The sequence below is a fragment of the Bubalus kerabau genome, chromosome 1, assembly GCF_029407905.1.
Source record: "Bubalus kerabau isolate K-KA32 ecotype Philippines breed swamp buffalo chromosome 1, PCC_UOA_SB_1v2, whole genome shotgun sequence".
NCBI lineage: Eukaryota > Metazoa > Chordata > Mammalia > Artiodactyla > Bovidae > Bubalus > Bubalus kerabau.
In genome coordinates, this window is record NC_073624.1 from 253,887,718 (window position 1) to 253,907,134 (window position 19,417).

At 38.5% G+C, this 19,417-nt stretch overlaps 1 protein-coding gene across 11 annotated transcripts in view; it reads right to left on the reverse strand.

Moving 5' to 3' along the window:
* EDIL3 (EGF like repeats and discoidin domains 3) overlaps window positions 1–19,417 on the reverse strand; it is an 818,524-nt gene that overhangs the window by 468,569 nt on the left and 330,538 nt on the right. For 8 of the 11 annotated variants that reach the window (XM_055563384.1, XM_055563390.1, XM_055563373.1 and 5 more), the window contains one exon: window positions 16,792–16,995. The exons of the other annotated variants lie outside the window; for them this stretch is intronic. In XM_055563384.1, the coding sequence (XP_055419359.1) occupies window positions 16,792–16,858 (67 nt within the window). In that variant the 5' untranslated portion in view covers window positions 16,859–16,995. The remainder of the gene's footprint in view (window positions 1–16,791; window positions 16,996–19,417) is intronic. 11 annotated transcript variants of the gene reach the window in all.

Here is a 19,417-nt window from a genome sequence, read left to right on the forward strand (position 1 = left end):
TAGTATTTTCAGATTACCTTATGCATAATAGCTAAAAACAGGAAACAATTGTCCAACAACTAGAGAACAAATTGTGCTATAAATGTATGAATTATTATTCAAGAAAAAGAAGGACTTCCTCTCTCTCAGTCGCTCTCTCTTTCACTCCTAACAATGGTTTGAAGTCTAAAACCAGACAAAGTTAATCTATGGTGACAGAAATAAAATACAGATGTTGGAGAGAGGTAGGTAAGGATGGAATTTGGTTGGACATATAGCATGGGAGAATTTTCTAGGATTATGGAAACAGTCTATATTATGTTTTAGTTAGTGATTAAATGGGCACATACAAATTTGAAAATTCACTGAACTAGATACTTCAGGTTGTTAGGCTTTTTTGCATATCAAAATGCCTCTAAAATTTATAGTACCTTTCTGGTGGCTCATGGTAAAGAATCTGCCTGCAATGCAAGAGACCTGGGTTAGATCCCTGGGTCAGGAAGATGCCTGGTGAAGGAAACAGCTACCCACTCCACTATTCTTGCCTGAAGAATCCCATGGACAGAGAGCCTGGTGGGCTACAGTCCATGGAGTCGCAAGAGTTAGATATGACTGAGCAACTAACACTTAAACACTGTTACTGCAAATATGTCAGCAATTTTCATAAACCCAAAGAACCAACATTGACCATCCCAACATAATAAGTCTAATAACCTAAACTAGAAGTCACAAATACTCTGGTTATACAAGAGTTTTCTGTATGTTGCTCCATAGCAGCAGTCTAACAACACCCTACAATAACAACCTATGTAGATACATAACAAAATGAACTTAATGTAGGATATATATAAGCCAACTTCCCAAATGAGCAGTAATACCAAAAGAATTAAGTATTAACTATAAACATGTATTAGTAGGTTTCCTGGAGTGGCTTCCATTTAATTTCTGGATTATCAGCTTTAAAAGCATATATCAATAATTCCTTGTTGCTTTACTACATACCATGATTATTACTCCAACAAAAGAAACAACAGTGTTTAAATTCCTGGAGAGAAACCAAATTATTCATCAATTCATTTTACTTTAATTTCCTTTTGTATGAATCAGGGAACCAGTGAATCATGTGAATAAGCTCTAAATTGTTAAATTGTATCTTCCTCAGAGCCAGTATTTTCCTATGACTTCTGGAAAAAAAAAAAAAAAGGGTTGATTCAAGCTACACCTAATAAATGTTACAGAGTGATGGTTTATATTCCTCATATTGCCAAATGACATAAATATTAAGTTTTCTATAATGCAGCTACATATTAAAATGCATACTTTCAGACTGATATACCAACATAAATGAATCCAAGAAGTCATCGTTAAACTTTGCATGCTCCAGTTGCCTGGCCTAATCTTTGCTCCTAATAATTGCTTTCAAAAACAATTGATCTTGGAAGAGTTCTTCATGCCTCTTCCTATCCCAAAGTCAATTGACTGAATTTATAACACAGTCCCATTAAAGTTTATCAGCAATCTGAAAACTCCAACCCTAGATTGGTAAACTATTCAGCTGCTGTAATAACATTTAATATTTCAAAGTAATCTTGAATTATGAAGAACATAAAACTAAATAATCTATTTAAAATAATGAAGAATTGTTACTTCAAACTGATCTATACCACTTGCCAAAGCATATACAAAAATTATTTCTAGTAACAATTTTGCTTATTTTTGTTTTCCTATTTGTAAAGTTGAATTCTGAATATATTTTATTTTTTAAGTAATCATCATGTAAGCTCTACAATGAACTAAATAAGTAATTCATTAGGGATTTTATTCTTCTAACTTATTTAATACTTTCCTTTATAATAAAGGATTAAAAGTTTACATACATATAATAAACATTTACAGTTACCAGGGGAAAAATTCCAATAATGTGATTGTACTTTGGTATCGAAATCTAAGTTAATTCTTGTATTGAAAAGTATAATCAAGGAACTGCTAATTCAAAAATAAGCTGAGGTTTATGATCCATATATAATTTTGAAAATGAGCTTTTTAAAAAGCAAAATAAAGCATATTTCTTTAATAAAACAATTTAATAACACTAGCTAAAATATTTTAAATAGTGTTACTGCTACTATTCTTAAGGAAATTTTTATTAAGCTATTTTTGTGGACTGGCATTAGGACTGGAAGAAGTTGAAGTTTTAGGTAGCAAAACACAGCAGAAGAAAAGATGATCCTGATTCCTTTGGAGGTGGCAATTTTGTCAGGAGGGTAACAGAATTACATAACTTTTTAATTCTCTGCGTTTGCATGAACAAAACATAATTTTTGCAAACATTTTAATGCTATATATGTGAATAAATTAGAAAATATTGTACTCAAAAAACAAGTCAGACGGCCTAGTATATGAGTTATGTCAAAACTTCAAGAAACAGAAAATTCCTATAGAACATTTAAAGTGCTCCACAAGACAGAAGCTTCCCTTAATTCCACATATCTACTTGGCCCAAAACCAAGCTTGGAAAATACAGCTCAAAATATAACTTATAAAGATAGATGTAAATATCCCAACTAAACTATTACCAGACCATATTCAGATATACCTCTAAATAATTATACACAGTAGCACAAACATATTACAAAGCTACAATAACTAAAACCATGTGCCACTGCCACATTAATGGAGAAGCAACCCAGTAAATATGTCTCTGAACTGATGCAAATATATACTATCATTTAGTATAATGCATGCTTCATTTTCCAACAGCTGTTTTAAGCCATGTTGGGACACACAGATAACCACTGGTGGGGAAAACAAATGGCAATTCTTACACATTAATATATGATAACAAAAGCAGAATTCATAAAGGAAAATAAAATGTATTTTACAAAATAAACTTGCTTTAACTGTTGCATAATAAATGTAACAAATATAAAGACAAATGAAACTTGAGACAATATACTTGCAACATATAAGTCACTTCCTTAATATCTTTGAAGTCAGGCTTGACATAAATACCCTACATAAAAATGAAATTCACTGTTGAAATACCTACCTCCTCCTTTTAACCTCCAAGACAATTTCCTTAGTTGATTCTCTATTTCTCTCCATTAGAACATAAGCTCTAGCGAACAAGAATTTTTGTTCACTGTCTGTAATTCCAACACCCAGAACAGTTCTCGGTGTCCACTTCTACTCAATAAAGTTATTGAATAAATTATAAAACTAGTAGATTGATATTTATTGAAACAAGTCTCTAAATATATACTGAAGTGTCACCATTAAAACTTTTCTTCAATGAGCATATACTTTAAAGTTCAAAAATAATTAAAACTTCAAAACAAAGGAGTTAACTACCCTTCAAAAAACAAACAAAGCCAAAGTTTCTTTCTTATCACATAAAAAGGAGCAAAGCAATAGATTTTATAAATTTTATTCTACATAATCCTTTGCCATTATATCTTTTATAGACATATATGCCATTTTCAGAGCTTTGAGACTGGGAGTGGAAATCATACAATTAGTGGGGTCACAAACATACAAAATGTTTCAGAACCACTGAGGCATTTAAGAGAGGCAGCAGTATAGTTGCCCAAAGATGAATAAAGAGCAATTTGCAGTGACATAAGTATTGTCATGGCACAAGCAGCTCTAAACAGAGCTATTTCAGAGGCTCTGGGCTCCTGGACAGACACAGCACCCAGGCTGTCTTTTCCTCTCTGCCAAGTACATCCAGGTTCACAGGTGTCGCTGTGTGGTGGGATGAGGAAAAGGATAGGCTTGGAGGAAAGTCATTGCTGGTAGAACTCATGGGAGTGATCGCCAGAATACTGGGCAATTAGCAGATTAAAGAGCTACCTGCAGCTCCTTCCCCTGACAAGGAAAACCACCAAGTGCTTTGCCTTTGTTGCACATACTTTTCTTGTCAACTTTTGATAATAAAATGACAGTCTGAAGCTTACTATCTTCCATATTCAATGACTACGTTATTGCAATTTGATAATTTAAGGTAAAACCCAAATCTTGATTTTAAAGTGTTTATAAGTTAGACAGCTGTGGAAACAAGTAGGTAATTTATTTAGTCAGCTCTCAGCGTTTGCCACTACTTATGTATTTATTGCTTTCTAAGAGTGTATCGCTTGTGTCATAAATCACACGTCACTGCATCGGTGTGTCAAGTAGATAAGAATTTATTAAATGAGTTAATGGGTCTATCAAAGGAACACTTTTTTTTAAACCAGAGACAGATTTATACATGAGCAGCACTGTTTATCATCCATATTTTTCACTCATCCATGTATGCCATTCAGGCAACAAATATTGAGTACCTACTCTATACAAGGCATCATGTTTGCAGGTGGATATACACATTAATAGCTTCCCTGGTGGTTCAGATGGTAAAGAGTCTGCCTGCAGCATGGGAGACCGGGATTTGATTCCTGGGTCGGGACAATCCCCTGGAGAAGGAAATGGCAAACCACTCCAGTATTCTTGCCTGGAAAATCCCATGGATGGAGGGGCCTGGAAGTCTACAGCCCAAGGGGTCCCAAAGGGTCAGACACGACTGAGAAACTTCACTTTCACTTTTCATACACATTAATATTCTTCCACCCTGATGGAGCTTGCAAGAATACATTACAAACAAGAGAGAAAAACAAGCGAACAAGCAAGTGATTATATAATATGATTTTTGAAAAATGCTGTAATTTCAAAAAAGATCAGATAATAGAAACTGACAGGAATATTGTGTGTGTGTGTGTGTGTGTGTGTGTGTGTGTGTGCATGTGTGTGCTGAAGCCTCAGTTACTTGGAGAAAACTATCAGAAAGATTCTCTGAGGTTGTGCAGTTTAAGCTGAGGAATGATCTGGGAACAGAAAATGGCAGCATATCGGAGGACATAGCTAGAAATAAATAAAGCAATAGGAAAAATACAGGAATAGAGACAGATGATGGTTTCAAGAAGATAATGGATAATTTACAGACCCAAAAATAAATAAATATGCAAAAAAAGGTAAGGATGGGAATTTGTACATTGCATTATTATTTAGCTGATATGTACATGATATTAAAACAGCAATAAATAGCAGAATAATATAATTTGCAGGGAAGAAATCAGATTATTCTGAGATTCTGTGGGCAGAGAATGCATCATATAGTAGTAATGATCATTATACTGAATACAGAATGAAGAAAAATATAAAGCAAAACTCCAGTGAAGGCTAACGCAAAACAAAATTATGAAATAAAAAAGGCATAGATAAGTATTACTTGGAAAAAGATGGTCTGATAGAAAAACTTAACCAGCAAAACAATCGTATTTGCACAATTAAAAAGTACAGTTAATGTGGGTGGCATTATTTTAGGAAGCACATCCCTAGAATTCTCTTTTGAGACTTTGGCAAGCCTGTTGCATAAATATGTAGGCTACTTGGACAGATTCCAAATGAAACAACTAAAATGATGAAAGGAATGGCTTACAAGGACAGATTAAAGGAAAAATATGTACGACTTTAGCATGTCAGAAACTCGAGAAGGAACATCATGGTTGACAAATATCTGAAACATGTAAATTTGAGAAAAAAGAATTATGGACAAGGTTGCAAAATTATGAACATGTTACAAAGAGAAAAAAACTTCCCATAGTAATAATGCTGTTTTCCAGTAAAAACCATTTGAACAAATAATCCGAGATGGGCAAGGATTAAGGCACCATGCACACACAGACATTATACCCTATAGCCTGAACTCTGCAGACCTCAAAATATGCAGAGGCCTGAATAGGACAAAGTAGGTCAGGGAATAACTGCAGACATCTTATGCAGCTGTGCTTTAAATTTAGAAGGGATCCTTCCTTGGATTTAAGGCTTTTCTCTGTAATTTTGCTAAAGTGAGAAGAGTCCTGGACTTGGGTCTGCAAAACCTAGTTGTGAGTGCTTATCACTCTGAATAGAATTATTCTGTCTATATCTTTATCTGTCAATGGGGATAATAATAATCCCCTGAATTTTTGTGAGGCTTAAAGGAGCTGTTGCATATGAAAACATATTCAATGTGCTTAAAAGCATAGCTCTTAGTGAACATATCGATTATTTTAATGAGCTCAGTGTGTCAAAAAGCGTAGGATGAAGACTGTCAAAGAGCATGATGCCTCAGCTCAATTCAGTTCAGTCACTCAGTCGTGTCCGACTCTTTGTGACCCCATGAATCGCAGCACGCCAGGCCTCCCTGTCCATCACCAACTCCCAGAGTTCACTCAAACTCATGTGCATCGAGTCGGTGATGCCATCCAGCCATCTCATCCTCTGTCATCCCCTTCTCCTCCTGCCCCCAATCCCTCCCAGCATCAGGGCCTTTTCCAATGAGTCAACTCTTCGCATGAGGTGGCCAAAGTATTGGAGTTTCAGCCTCAGCATCAGTCCTTCCAATGAACACCCAGGACTGGTCTCCTTTAGGATGGACTGGTTGTATCTCCTTGCAGTCCAAGGGACTCTCAAGAGTCTTGTCCAACACCACAGTTCAAAAGCATCAATTCTTCAGCACTCAGCTTTCTTCACAGTCCAACTCTCACATCTATACATGACCACTGGAAAAACCACAGCCTTGACTGCTGCTGCTAAGTCACTTCAGTCATGTCGACTCTATGCGACCCCATAGACAGTAGCCCACCAGGCTCCCCCATCCCTGGGATTCTCCAAGCAAGAACACTGGAGTGGGTTGCCATTTCCTTCTCCAATTCATGAAAGTGAAAAATGAAAGTGGAGTCCCTCAATCGTGTCCAACTCTTAGCGACCCCATGGACTGCAGCCCACCAGGCTCCTCCGTCCATGGGATTTTCTAGGCAAGAGTACTGGAGTGGGGTGCCATTGCCTTCTCTGATAGCCTTGACTAGGACTAGGCTATTATATCTGCCTCCCTGCTCAAGAGGAAATCATCTCTCCTCTGAGTCATTATTTACCCTGCAGCCCTCTTACATGGTTACCATTCTCTCTCCCGTGGCTTCTAGACATGAGATGTGGCCCGGGTCCCTCAATCAACTCATGGCTCCTCAGTGCAACTTCCTAAACATTCTCCCATTCCTCTCAAACAACAGCAATAAAAAACCTATCCAGTTTCAGTTTCATGCCAAAGACCTCTATTTTCCAATATTACCCCCCATTATAGTTATCTCTTGATATCTGTACCACATTCTCTCAATCCTTAAAGATTTGTGTCCCTGGTTCACTCTCCTTGCCTCCAAAATATTTCTCCTGGTATAATTTTTTTGGAACGTTGGTACCTACATACATGATTTTTCCAAATGCTTTGATTATTTTCCTTCAGAAATCTTGTCTTTTTACTCTCCTTCAATCATAACTCCTATGGTCATACTTTCAAATTTATACTAATAATTATCAATAATTAATTACAGTAGAATTACTGCAATCACTTGATCATCTTATTTCTCATATCATCACTTTCTATGTTTCTCACTCATTGCTCTTTGGACCCACAGCGCAGCCTTTCAAATTTGCCAGGATTTCCAGTGGATTGTATCACTTCTTGACAGAACTCCAGTTTTCTTGTGGCCAGAGAGGGGACAGGGACTTTGGAAATTACCATAGCCTGAGATTTCATGAAGCAAAAACAATGAAAGTATTTGGGCTGAAAAATTCCCAAATGGTTGAGTATCTGTTGACATGGATAACCACAAAGAATAGGCTGAAAAAGGAGAGAGATAAAAAGGATTGAAAATTAGAGCAATGATCAGAGTGAGTTCGGTGAGAATGAAGGACAAGGAGAGGTAAAAAGAGAAAAAATTATAGTAAAAAATGGAATGTCTGAGAAATTTCAAGTTCTGTTAAATGAGCAAATCACATGATGAGAAAGTCTAATGAACAGCATTGCCAGAAGGTACCTAAAAATGGAGATGGGAATATTTAGTGTTGGGAACTTCCAGGAAGTTTAACACCAGAATGTTAAAAGAGTCACAAGCTTATAGGGGGCAAATGATAGAGAAGAAGCCTTTGAGGAAGTTCAGGATGTTGTCATGGTTAGTAATTGGATCCAAAGAGAAAAGGAAATGTTATATACTGATGGAAAGGAAGTGCTAATGTTGTACTGAGAGGCAGTAAGAATATTTTCTGAAAAACCAAGTAGTACATCGACTCCTTCTCATGTTGTGAGTTTAAGAACTGAAGAAAAAAAACAAAAAATAAAAAACACCAACTATAACTACCTCGAGCAAAATGGGATAGCAGAAAAGTGAAAAAAAAAATATTAAGTTGGAATCAGAACACACAGAATCAAGTTCAAACTCTATTATTGGCTGCTTGAATTACAAGACATGTTGAATGTAAGTGATGTGACTTTCTTGAACTTCATGTTCCTTATCCATTAAATGACATTAAGAATGTTCTGTTTATGTCTCCTAAAATAGATACAGGAAATGCTTATGAAATTTAAACTATTGTTTTATTATTATTATTTTAGGGGAATAAATATAATAATAAATCATGAATGGTCTATTTCAACTATAAAATACTGTACATATGTACAGAAGAAGAAATTAACAAGTGATCTCATATTAGATGATGTAATTTTCATTAGTTTGTAAAATATTTAAAGTAAATACAATTCCAGTTTCAAAAAATGAATCATATTTTGGTTAAATAACTCAAAAGAAATCATAAAATATAATTTTCTAGCTGATATGGTTTGAGCACCATTTGGTGCTTTTGTTTGGCTACAATTTCTAAATGGGATTACACAGAAATAAAATTAAATAAGAATGGGATGTAAAGCAAATAAAATACCTTCATTAAACTCCATAAATGAAAATCTAGTTAACCTCTAAAATTTCTATGTCCTACATTATGTATCTGTTAATCTTTAATATCATTTTGTCCTACATGACGTATCTGAAAATTATAGAGAAAGCATGCTCTTACCATATCAAACTGAGTAACAATGGAGAAATGGAATCCTAGAAAACCAAGTAAATTATAAAAGTCAAGTTGAAGTAAAATTGAGTGGCAAGATTTTGAAGAAAATGCATTTTGAATCACTTCTCAACTTCTCTTTAATTCCTGTCTTTCCTAGTCATATGAGTGATGCATTTTTCTGAAAGACATATTAACTCCTTTTGACCAAGTATACGCCAACCTTTATTTCTGAAGATGAAGAGATGTACTTTTGTTTTACCCAATTAAATTTGAAAATTTAAAAAGTATTGTCCTAAGAAAGTAAATATAATTTGTCCCTTCCAAAATATCCACCAGTTAAACAGAAACTGGACATGATGTGTGTGTTCTACAAATAAGAAAACCACTTAACACACTATCTCCATGACGTAGACGATGTGTGACTTATTGAAACACAGCATAGCCCAGTATTTAAGAAAGTAGGCTCTAGATTTAAACTGGTTCTATTTCTAATGAGATACTTAGTAGATTGTTTATTTGGGAGATTATTTAACCTCTCTGTATCTCTGTTTTCTCATTCATATGTAAATAATAATACGAGTCACTTCATAGACTCCTTGTGAGAATCAAAGATGGTACTTAGAACATGGGAGCACATAACAAGTATTAAATAAATGTTAGATTTACTAACTATACTAAATAAAAATATCAAATGTCCCTTGTTAATTTATCTAGCAAGATGCTTCAACAGACATGAAAGAAAAAAAGATGAATAAACAAATAGGAAAGACAGTGTGGATAATATTAGAGTTCAATTAATATTTGAAGCCAAACATGTGAGAAGAAATGGGTATTAGAGATGTGAGCACAGATAAGACTGGTGCCTATAAATGGGAGACTGCTCTACATTACTGGGAGGGGTTCTGCAAAATATTTCCAATAAAAATATTCTTCAGTGTTCCCACTTGACTGTTCCAGTCTTCTCTGCTCAAGAGTCATGAGCCTATTTGACTTGGGCGTAAGATATAAGTGGTCATCCTAACCTCAGTACAAGAAGAGGATTATTGTGCATTCCCAAAATGCATGCCTTTATCAAATACCAAGCATAAACCTAAAAGAATGCATGGTGTCCTGACCCACCTAGAGACTACTTTCAATCATACACAAAATCATTTAACAAGAGATTAAAACTTTGGCCTTTCCATCTATGAAATGTTACACTATAGAAAATTATTTTTAAAAAGACTGATCAGTTTGATACAGACCTGTTTTAGAAAATGGAAAGAGTAAGGCTTAGCTCTAGAGTCAATTTTCTTTCTCAATAGTAACAATCACATACAAAAGTGCTTTAGTACTTACAAAGCCTTCACTTAAATTCTTGAACTTAAATCCTCCATTCTACTTCATGCACTATTAAATCTTCTGTGGAACAAATCCTACATGGCTACTATCATCATCATACTGCATATGGTAAAACAGATAGCAGTACATTTTCTTCTAAAATATAACCAAATAATTGCCTGACATCTTATCTGCATTCTGATATCTACTTCTTTTCTACAAAATTGAGTCCTGTATTTGATAATTTGTACCTTCATTCATTACTTTAGGAGAAATGCAATAAAATATATATATATATATAAGAACATAATCTCTGAAATGATGGGAAAACAAAGTTTCAAACCAGCATATTCTTCAGATATGTCTCTTACTTTTAAACAGGTTTTCAAGCTTAAACATTTTGGACAAAATCTCTTCAATAATACACACGTCTCAGTGCCTCTGTACCCCCCAAATGTTGAACATATGGGTAGTGAGTCTTTTCCTAGTATACAAGATCAGTATCTGCATCAACTAGGGCTATATTCTCTGACAGGGTAGACTTAGCCCCTCCCCCAAATAAAGGTTCCTAGTTTCTTACACTGTAAGGAAGCTTTGCTTTTACATATACTTTGTTCAATCTCCTCTTTGTCTAGTAGATGTTATGTTTTATTCCTCTGATTAAGCCTGACTTATTACTGCATATGCCTTTAATTTTGGGGATTCAGTTTATAGTGAGCCTGGGAACCAAGAGAATAGACTCTTCTATATGATTTAAGGCAGAAATGCAATTATCTCTTTTAAGTGGTTAGGAGTTTTTGATGTTTTCTCCTAGGTTCTCAGCTCTGTGCTACAAGTAAAGCAAGAGACTTCTCTACAAGTTGGGTGGATATAAACTATTAACCAGTTGACAGTTTTAAGCAGGACACTCAGATTAAATCAAGGTGTAAAATCCTGCTGCTGCTGCTACTGCCGCTAAGTCGCTTCAGTCGTGTCCGACTCTGTGCGACCCCATAGACGGCAGTCCACCAGGCTCCCCCGTCCCTGGGATTCGCCAGGCAAGAACACTGGAGTGGGTTCCCATTTCCTTCTCCAATGCATGAAAGTGAAAAGTGAAAGTGAAGTCGCTCAGTCATGTCCAACTTTTAGCGACCCCGTGGACTGCAGCCCACCAGGCTCCTCCATCCATGGGATTTTCCAGGCAAGAGTACTGGAGTGGGGTGCCATTACCTTCTCTGTAAAATCCTGAGTTGCTCCGTAATTCAGATCCTAATTTATTTCCATTTATGTTTTAAACCTCAGGAGTTAGTAGTAGCAGCTTTACATTATCATATTTTTTTTTGTTCCTCACAAGAAAGCAAACTGCAAATGCCACAATGTGTTAGAGATTTGCAACTTTTCAATAATGATGACAAATTTTTATAGTGGATGCTGTGCCCTAGTTGCTAACCAGCAAAGAAATGTTGGGAAAGGGGTTATTTGAGGAGATCTCTGTCACAGAAAGAATATACCACTGGAGACAGACTACTTGCCATGATATCAGTGACTTCATAAAAAAACTGAGAGAATTTGTATAATAGAAATGGTGCAATGGTGAATCTGTTTTAATACTGTTAAATACTGTATTACTGTTTAATACTGTTTTAAGGGTTATATCATTAGATGCTAGAACTAACCTTTGAGGAAAGGTTATTCACTAAGGACCAATTAGAAATAAACAATGTCAAGTCACTGACAGATACTGAAACACAATAGGCACATATACAAGAATTAATACCTGTCTGAAACAGGTAATAATAAAACTTTATCATGTCATTTATTCTTTTTTGGCCACATGGCTTATTTTGAAACTTGCAAGTTCCAGTAAACATATACTTTAAAACTGTGACCAAAAGAATAAGTGGTAATCTCTTTCAGGACTATAGATCTGCACATATAAATAGTTGAATATACATCCACATAAATCAACAGAACAGCATTTCCATGTATAAAATTTACAGTGGATATAGAAAGTAAGCTTAAAAGTATTCCAAACATTTCAGTAATAATTGCTTTACTAAAAGTGCCTCTTAGCTCTATGTACATTTCCTTGTAAGTTACTCAGGAAACCCCTGAAAAATAAAGGTTCAATCTTGACATATATTTATTTCTGTGTGGTTGTTAGAACTACTCTGCCTCCAAGTTAAAGTCCTGTGGTACAAGCAATAAGTCCTTACAACTCACTTTCCCTCTCTTTCTCAGGGGAGCAATGAAAACTAATAACATCAGTTTCACAGAAAGTAGAAAGTCACTTTATGTGGATTTGCAGATAAGCATTTATTCCTTTACTCCCCTTGACCTGCATCCCTCCTTTAAAAATATCTCCATTGATTATCCTGACACCTGCTGGCAAGGGCACAGTGCATCCCAGTCTACTTTTCCCTTAAACAATTCCCACAAAGCAGAGACTGTTTAGAGGTATTTTAAGTAACAATTAAGTGGCAATTCATTCAGTTTAAGTACTTAATTTCTAGCATTATCATGTAGCCATGAGAAAATTTTCAATAATCTATTTCACATAGCCAACTACTTAAGTTTTTATATATAAATACAGGTTTCTTTCATTAACCAAAAGATGGTAATCATTACATGGTCTGTGACTTAAAAAACAAAAACATGCTAGACATCTTCCTTAAAACACAGATAAGAACTGAATAATACGAACAGCTTGGTTTTAGTTTTCTATGATTTTTTTTTTTAACATAATAAAGTCAGCCTGCAAACTATTTGGGGAATAAAATCAAACTCACATAAAGTCATAGGAATAAACTGATTAGCTATGAGAGAATCCATACCATTAATTACATAGTTGCAAAATTTGCTGTTTCTCATCTGATTGAATGGAGTTCTGAAGCCCACACTATTTTTGTGGGTTTCTTTATTTGGCAAGGAATATAATGAACTTACTATATCATAAATGATACTCGAAGCTGTTTGTACCTGCAAGTATATTCAATAAACAACAAATAACAGAATTAACCCTCTTAGTCTTTAGGAAACTTTCAAATCAGTCAGGTTTTCACAACCAGATACAAGTGATAACATATATAGGCCATCCCACTATCAAAACCCTTCAAAAGATGAAAAGTTAAAAATAAATTACCTAATTAAAATTTGTATCTTTAATATCAGTGAAAATAAGAGTTTGGACTACTAATTTAGAATCTAAAAATTGTCAAATTTGTACTTTGTCATGATTTTGAGTAACCAGGCTTTTTTAGTTTAGTCATGTATATTTTAACCCTTTGCATTGCTATCATTTTCTGAGACGTAAAAGTCATATATCTGGCATTAAAGGCAAGTTTTAGTAAAATGTTTATTAAAAATACCCTACATCGTGAATACACATTTTATATAAACACTGATGATAAGATATTTGAGAAAAATAAGAGAGTTTTAATTCAGAGAAGAGTTTAGAAGTAAAAGACATTTGCCTGGTTTTGAAGATCTTTGTAAGTTCAAGACCACGGAAGGGAGAATAGACCGTTTCAATTTTGTAACCCTTAATTTGTATTTTTATGTGTCTTCCCCAAACTATATAAATTTAAAACAAAATGCATTTCATCTCTAAGAAAATATTTAAAAATAATCAGAAAAAAATTGTTTAGGATAGGGGTGGGGGGTGGGGGTGTGTGTTTTGTATCATAACTGAGGTCAAGGTGAAGACTGATCTTCACTTAGTTATTATGTTTAATTTAGTATTTCAAAATTATTTTTAAATGTTTCACTTAGAATCTGAAGTTAGCATTTAAAGTATAAAATTAATGAGCATGTAAATCAGGTAATGAAGACACTAATGTGTAATAATTTTTAAAAGTACACAAATCTGTTATTCCAGCAAAGACACTGTTATAGTAATTATAGAAGCATGGGTGTTTTTACTTGGAGTGAGATTATTCAAGTACTAATTGATCCCCATGTAGAATTAACTAAAAATCACCACTGATTAAAAAAGCAAATGCAAGTGCCAATGATTCATAGTATTTAGGACATGTCTAGACATTTTTAGAAAGTGCTATTTGCTTAAAGACTTCAGACACAAACTGCAAGCACAGGGACAGATTGCATAAGATATCACGTGCTTGCTGCAACTGTATGCATGTATTGGATTTTTTAGAGCAACCCATAACGATGAATAATTTAAGAGTTAATAAAATATTCAATCTGACTGATCCATTGGTTTAATTTTAAAATAAAAATGACTAATAAAAAGAATTACATGTCCTTATTAAATCTTAGTCATTAATGCACATAAATTGCAACCCACACAGGGAACCAATTCATAAAAGCAAACTATGTCTGGGGAGGTGGGGTGGGGGCAGTGCAAGGGAAATTCTCATCATTAACACTGGCTTCAATAAGTTTGTTCAAAGTTTAATTGTTGGGAGCTGTCATGCAAGATTCACTCTGCCTTTTTGCAGGGCTAAGGGAAAATAAATGAGAGAGATGCAAGTTTAACAAAAAGAGCTCAGGAAAAGCAGTCCATTTCTTTCCTACAGCCCTCTATCCCTTTCCCCACAGGTTGACTGGAATAAAAAGAGAAATCTACCGAAGAACGTGGAGTATACAGTGCCGAAGCATTGTTTAAGAGCCGGAAAGAGAGCCCAGGCATAACACCAAGGTTATGGCAAAGTAAGACTGCCTGGCAGAGTAAGCTCCCTAGGTGCGGGAAGGTTTAGGTGCAGAGCTGGGATACCCTCACGATGCCCCAGGTCTCCTGCAACCAGACCTAGGGAGGCAAGCTCGGCCCCACACCCTAGACGCACTTTCTCCTCCTCCACCCACTCAGCCCTCCACCTCCACGCGGGTGCCGGACTGATGGTGGAGGCGATGTTGGCATGGAGTAGGTGCCCGTGTGTGCGTGAGTGTGTGATTTTCGGTTTGGGTGGGAATGCAGGCAGGGAAGGAAGGTGGAGATGGGAGTGCCTGCTGTTTTCCCTTCCATTCCCGCTAAGGGATCAAAGTGCAGGAGGAATCCAGAGGGGAAATGAGAGAAAGGAGAAATCTCGGTAGCGGGAGCACTGTCTTTTTCATATCGATGAGAGACTCCGCAGCGCAACTACAGAGCCATTACCATTCCTTAACCTTCAGTGGAGTGGCTGCCTCTGCCGGATAAGTGGAAGGGCACGTTGTAAACGCCAGTGAGGCACACACCTACACACGCCTACACGCTGGGGAAAATAGCCACCTTCTGGGGGAAGGAGGGAGCATGGAAGCCCCCCTCCCCCCAGGAAAGGCTCCACCTGGATAGCTACTAGCTAGGCATTGAGGGCATCTGGCCAGGAACACCCAGCTTCTTGGGCAAATTGTAGCCCAAGAGTTCACAATTTTCCTGTGAAACAGACGGACGGGCGCACGGATAAATGGTGTAGAATATTCATACAGTGTCTAATATTAAATGGATCAGAGTCAATGCATGTTTTAATCCAGCTACCTTTTGGAGAGGCACAGCATTTTAAACCCTGTACTGCACTCAGCTTTCCACTTGAAGCAGCCTGCGGACCGTTTCATTACCCACGGAACACTTAGAGGGAGCCGCCTGCATATGAGGGCGCAGAAGGGACTCAGGTCCACCTCCGAGGACCCACCCAGGGTCCCTGATGCTCCCTCCCACTGGCTCTTTCCAGGCAGCTAACTTCAACCCCAAAGCTAGCGGAGATGGAGCCAGAACGACTTGTACTGACAAGCCATCCTTCCCAGGGACCTGGAAGCTGGCTACGCAACTCAGCAGGAGAGTCCTCAAAGTCTTGTATTTTTTTTTTTTTTAACAGACTGGTTTATTTCATGCAAGTCATGAAAACCACCACCAGACCAGCTCTTACAACTTTTCTGCTCTTGGGCGGGGGCGCCAGGGCTGTCTTGCAATGCACGATTCCTTATTACCAAGAGTTACGCTTATACCAGGAGGAAATGCTGAGCAAAGCTCGGGGCCTTTGGGGTTACAGGAGAGGCGGGTTCCTGGGGTTTTTCTATTATTGATGCAGCACGTCCAGGATGGGGAAACGCGAGCAAGCCGAAGGGACTTCTCAGACCCTTCTCCACCGCACCCATGGCCCAAACTCCCAGCATCAGGTTCGGATTTGCAAACTGCTCAGCGTGGGCCTGGCAGTAAGAGCACCGCACCCTGGAGGCGGACAGCCCGGTGGGTCTCCAGCCTCTTCCCCTTTCAACTACTCCACGCCCGGGGCGAGCTAGCTTCTCTGGCTCCCCAGCGAAAGCCCCGCCTGGCGCCTGCATCCGGCATCACCCACAGGGATCTGGGAGGGTTTGCTTGGCGACTGTAAGCTGTGCAAAATTTCTCTCCCGCCTCTCCATCTTTCCTAGATCTCATCGGGGTACCCCACACCCACTTCCCAGCTCAGCCTCACCAACACTCCGCTCTGACTTTTCAAAGCACTTTTCCTGGGCACCCAACATAGGGCGCGCAGCCTCCTCCCGGCCGCCCACTGGGCTCGCCACTCTGGGCGCGCCCCCGGGACCGCCTCCAGCCCCCTTCGCGGTGTCTCCCAGGGGGACTCACCGCCTGTCCCGCCGCCAGCCCCTGGCCCTTTGCCTCACCTCTGCAGAACTGAGGGACGCTGAGGCTGAGCCCAAGCAGAAGCCAAGCAGCCACCGAGTACTTCATGATCCCGTCTCTTGGACGTGACCCCGATGGTCAAGGGTCTTGGCGGAGGGTAGTGTCGCCGAGGTGGCACCGCAGGGCAGCGGCAGACCCCACCCCGATAGAGGATTCAAGAAGATGTCTTCTTCCCGCAGCGTCTCCTGAAACAAATTGTCGGAGAGGACGAGAAAGAGGGGTGACCCAAGAGAGGAACGTTGCTTCCCCTATTGCCTGCGCTCCGGTGGCGCCGGGAGGTGGGCGAGCTCCGAGGAGTGGCCGGCGGGCTCAGCCTCTGCGGCGGGTGGGTCCCGGCCGAGGCGCGGCGGGTGGTGGGGCGGGGCGCTGGGTCCCCCGCGCCCGCGGACCCGCAGACGGTGCGCTCAGCTCCGGTCTCTGCGGCCGGCGGCTGGGCTGCCGACTTGGAGAACAATGAAGCGTGAGCTGGCGGGTAGCGAGCAAACCGGAGGTCGGGAGCGCACTGTGTACAAACAGAGGCGGCGTGCGTGAGAGCCTGAGCCTCGCAAGTGCCGCCCACCCAGAGCGCCCCCACCCCCCCGCCCCTTCCTTCTTACTCCCTCCACCAGCCTCCCCCTCTTCTCCCCACTCCTCCTGTCTCTCTTTCTTCTTCTTCTCTGTCTCAGAGGTGGCTCCTTCTGCTGGAAGAGAAGAGGGAGACAACTGCAGCCACACCCTGGCACCTGCCACCACCTCTGAAGTTCCTACAGTGCCTGTACCTTCTGCATCCACGCCAGGGACTCCCCGGCTTCAGGAGAAGCACACTCAGAGTCTGAGATGCCCCTGGTTTCCAGCCTGGACTTTATAATGAACCACGTTAAGGAATCCCCTGAAGTCCCCGTTCAGCAGTCTAGCCGGGAAAAGAAGTTAAGAGGTTTGGAAAAGTGGCTCTCTTTGGGGCACAAAGCTGCTTGAGAGACGAAGGCTGGCAAAGGGATCTGTCCCGGATTCTCAGGAAGCACAACCTCGTCAGCAGGCAGACTTTCATCAGCTTAGACAGGGGGGATGGTCTGCTACTGATCTGGCCACCCTTCAGTTGGCTCTAAGGTTGAGGAGAGAGGCTTATGGGCTCCTCTGTAAATCGGAGCAAAAAGGTGAAGGCACAGAGCAAGTGAGTGGCAGATACATCTCCTTAAGCAGGACATCTGTTTCAGACGAGAAATAGTGGGGCAAGTTTGGGGACCATGTAAGGAAATAAAAGACAAGGACAAGATTCTTGAAGCATCACTATGGGAGATCACATTTCCTTGCTACCCACCAAAAACAACATAAATCGACTGGCTTTTGCAGTCAAAGTGGCTGAACCAAAATACAGCCCATGGCTTACAATAGTGCTCACTTCTCTATTTTCCATTTAATCTATTTGCTTAGGGTATACGGACTCAGCTCCAGCAATTGCAGGTACCAAAATGAAAGTCTCAGAAAAAAGATTGGGTTTTTTTCCCCCCCTTCTAAAGAGGGGGGTAGGGAGAGAGACAGAAAACACATACAGAAAAATTGAAAGAAACATTCTTGAAGGAAGGATTTTTGAAAAAGCACTAAGAAAAAGATAGCAGAGGACAACTGGTCATGCAACGTCATCACCTTTTGCTTCCTTGAGGCCTTTAAACTTCAATTTCTACCTTCCTTGGGAATCTGAAGTGAGATCAAGGATGCAAGACTGATGGAAAAGTAACATTGCATACTGCTACAGAGAAGTTAAAGTATTATACCACTGGCAAACAAACAAAAACTATGGTAACCACAAATATTAAGTGAAAACAAGGTTTGTTCAGATCTCATGTTTGGTGGGAGGTACAAGAACATTTTCTTAAAAATGATTTTGCTAAAGGAAAGAGAGAGAATCATTTATTTACAGTCTGCTTTCTTGCTGAAAGCCATACATGTTAGAGCAAGGTGCCACTGTCCAGAACTGCCACAAAGCAGCTGTAAACAATCACATTTCAACTTTTCCGGCTCATTACTGTTACTTAATTTTGAAAGTATGCTATGAGTCATGTGGTGATATGTCCATTATAAAATATCTATCTCTTTGACTCTTTGGAATGAGATGTTTAATATTAGTTTTAAGGTTTAATTCCTAAAACATAGTGCTAAATCTCAAATATATATATATATATATATATATATATGCATACAGATATATAACCAACAAGGATCTATTGCACAGGGAATTTGACTCAATATTCTGTGAATCTGAAAAAGAATGTATATATGTATATGTATAACTGAATCACTTTGCTATATAACTGAGACTAATATAAATCAACTCTGCTTGAGCAAAATTAAAATAAATTAATAGCAAAATAAAATTAGAAACTAGCAACTCTGTGATGAGATATTAAAGAAAAAAAGTATGCTAAAAATTTTGTTTACTTTCCTATTTATTCTCTGTTTATTTTCACTTTTCTGATAATATATGACCTCATAGGAATGTTAGGAAGTTAAATAATTTTTTGGCAACACTGTACATTACTACAATTTTATCTTTCTTTGGTTTTAGTTCTTAAAAAAAAAAAAGCTCCAGGAGAGCATAAAACTACATTAAAATGCATATTCTATAGTCAA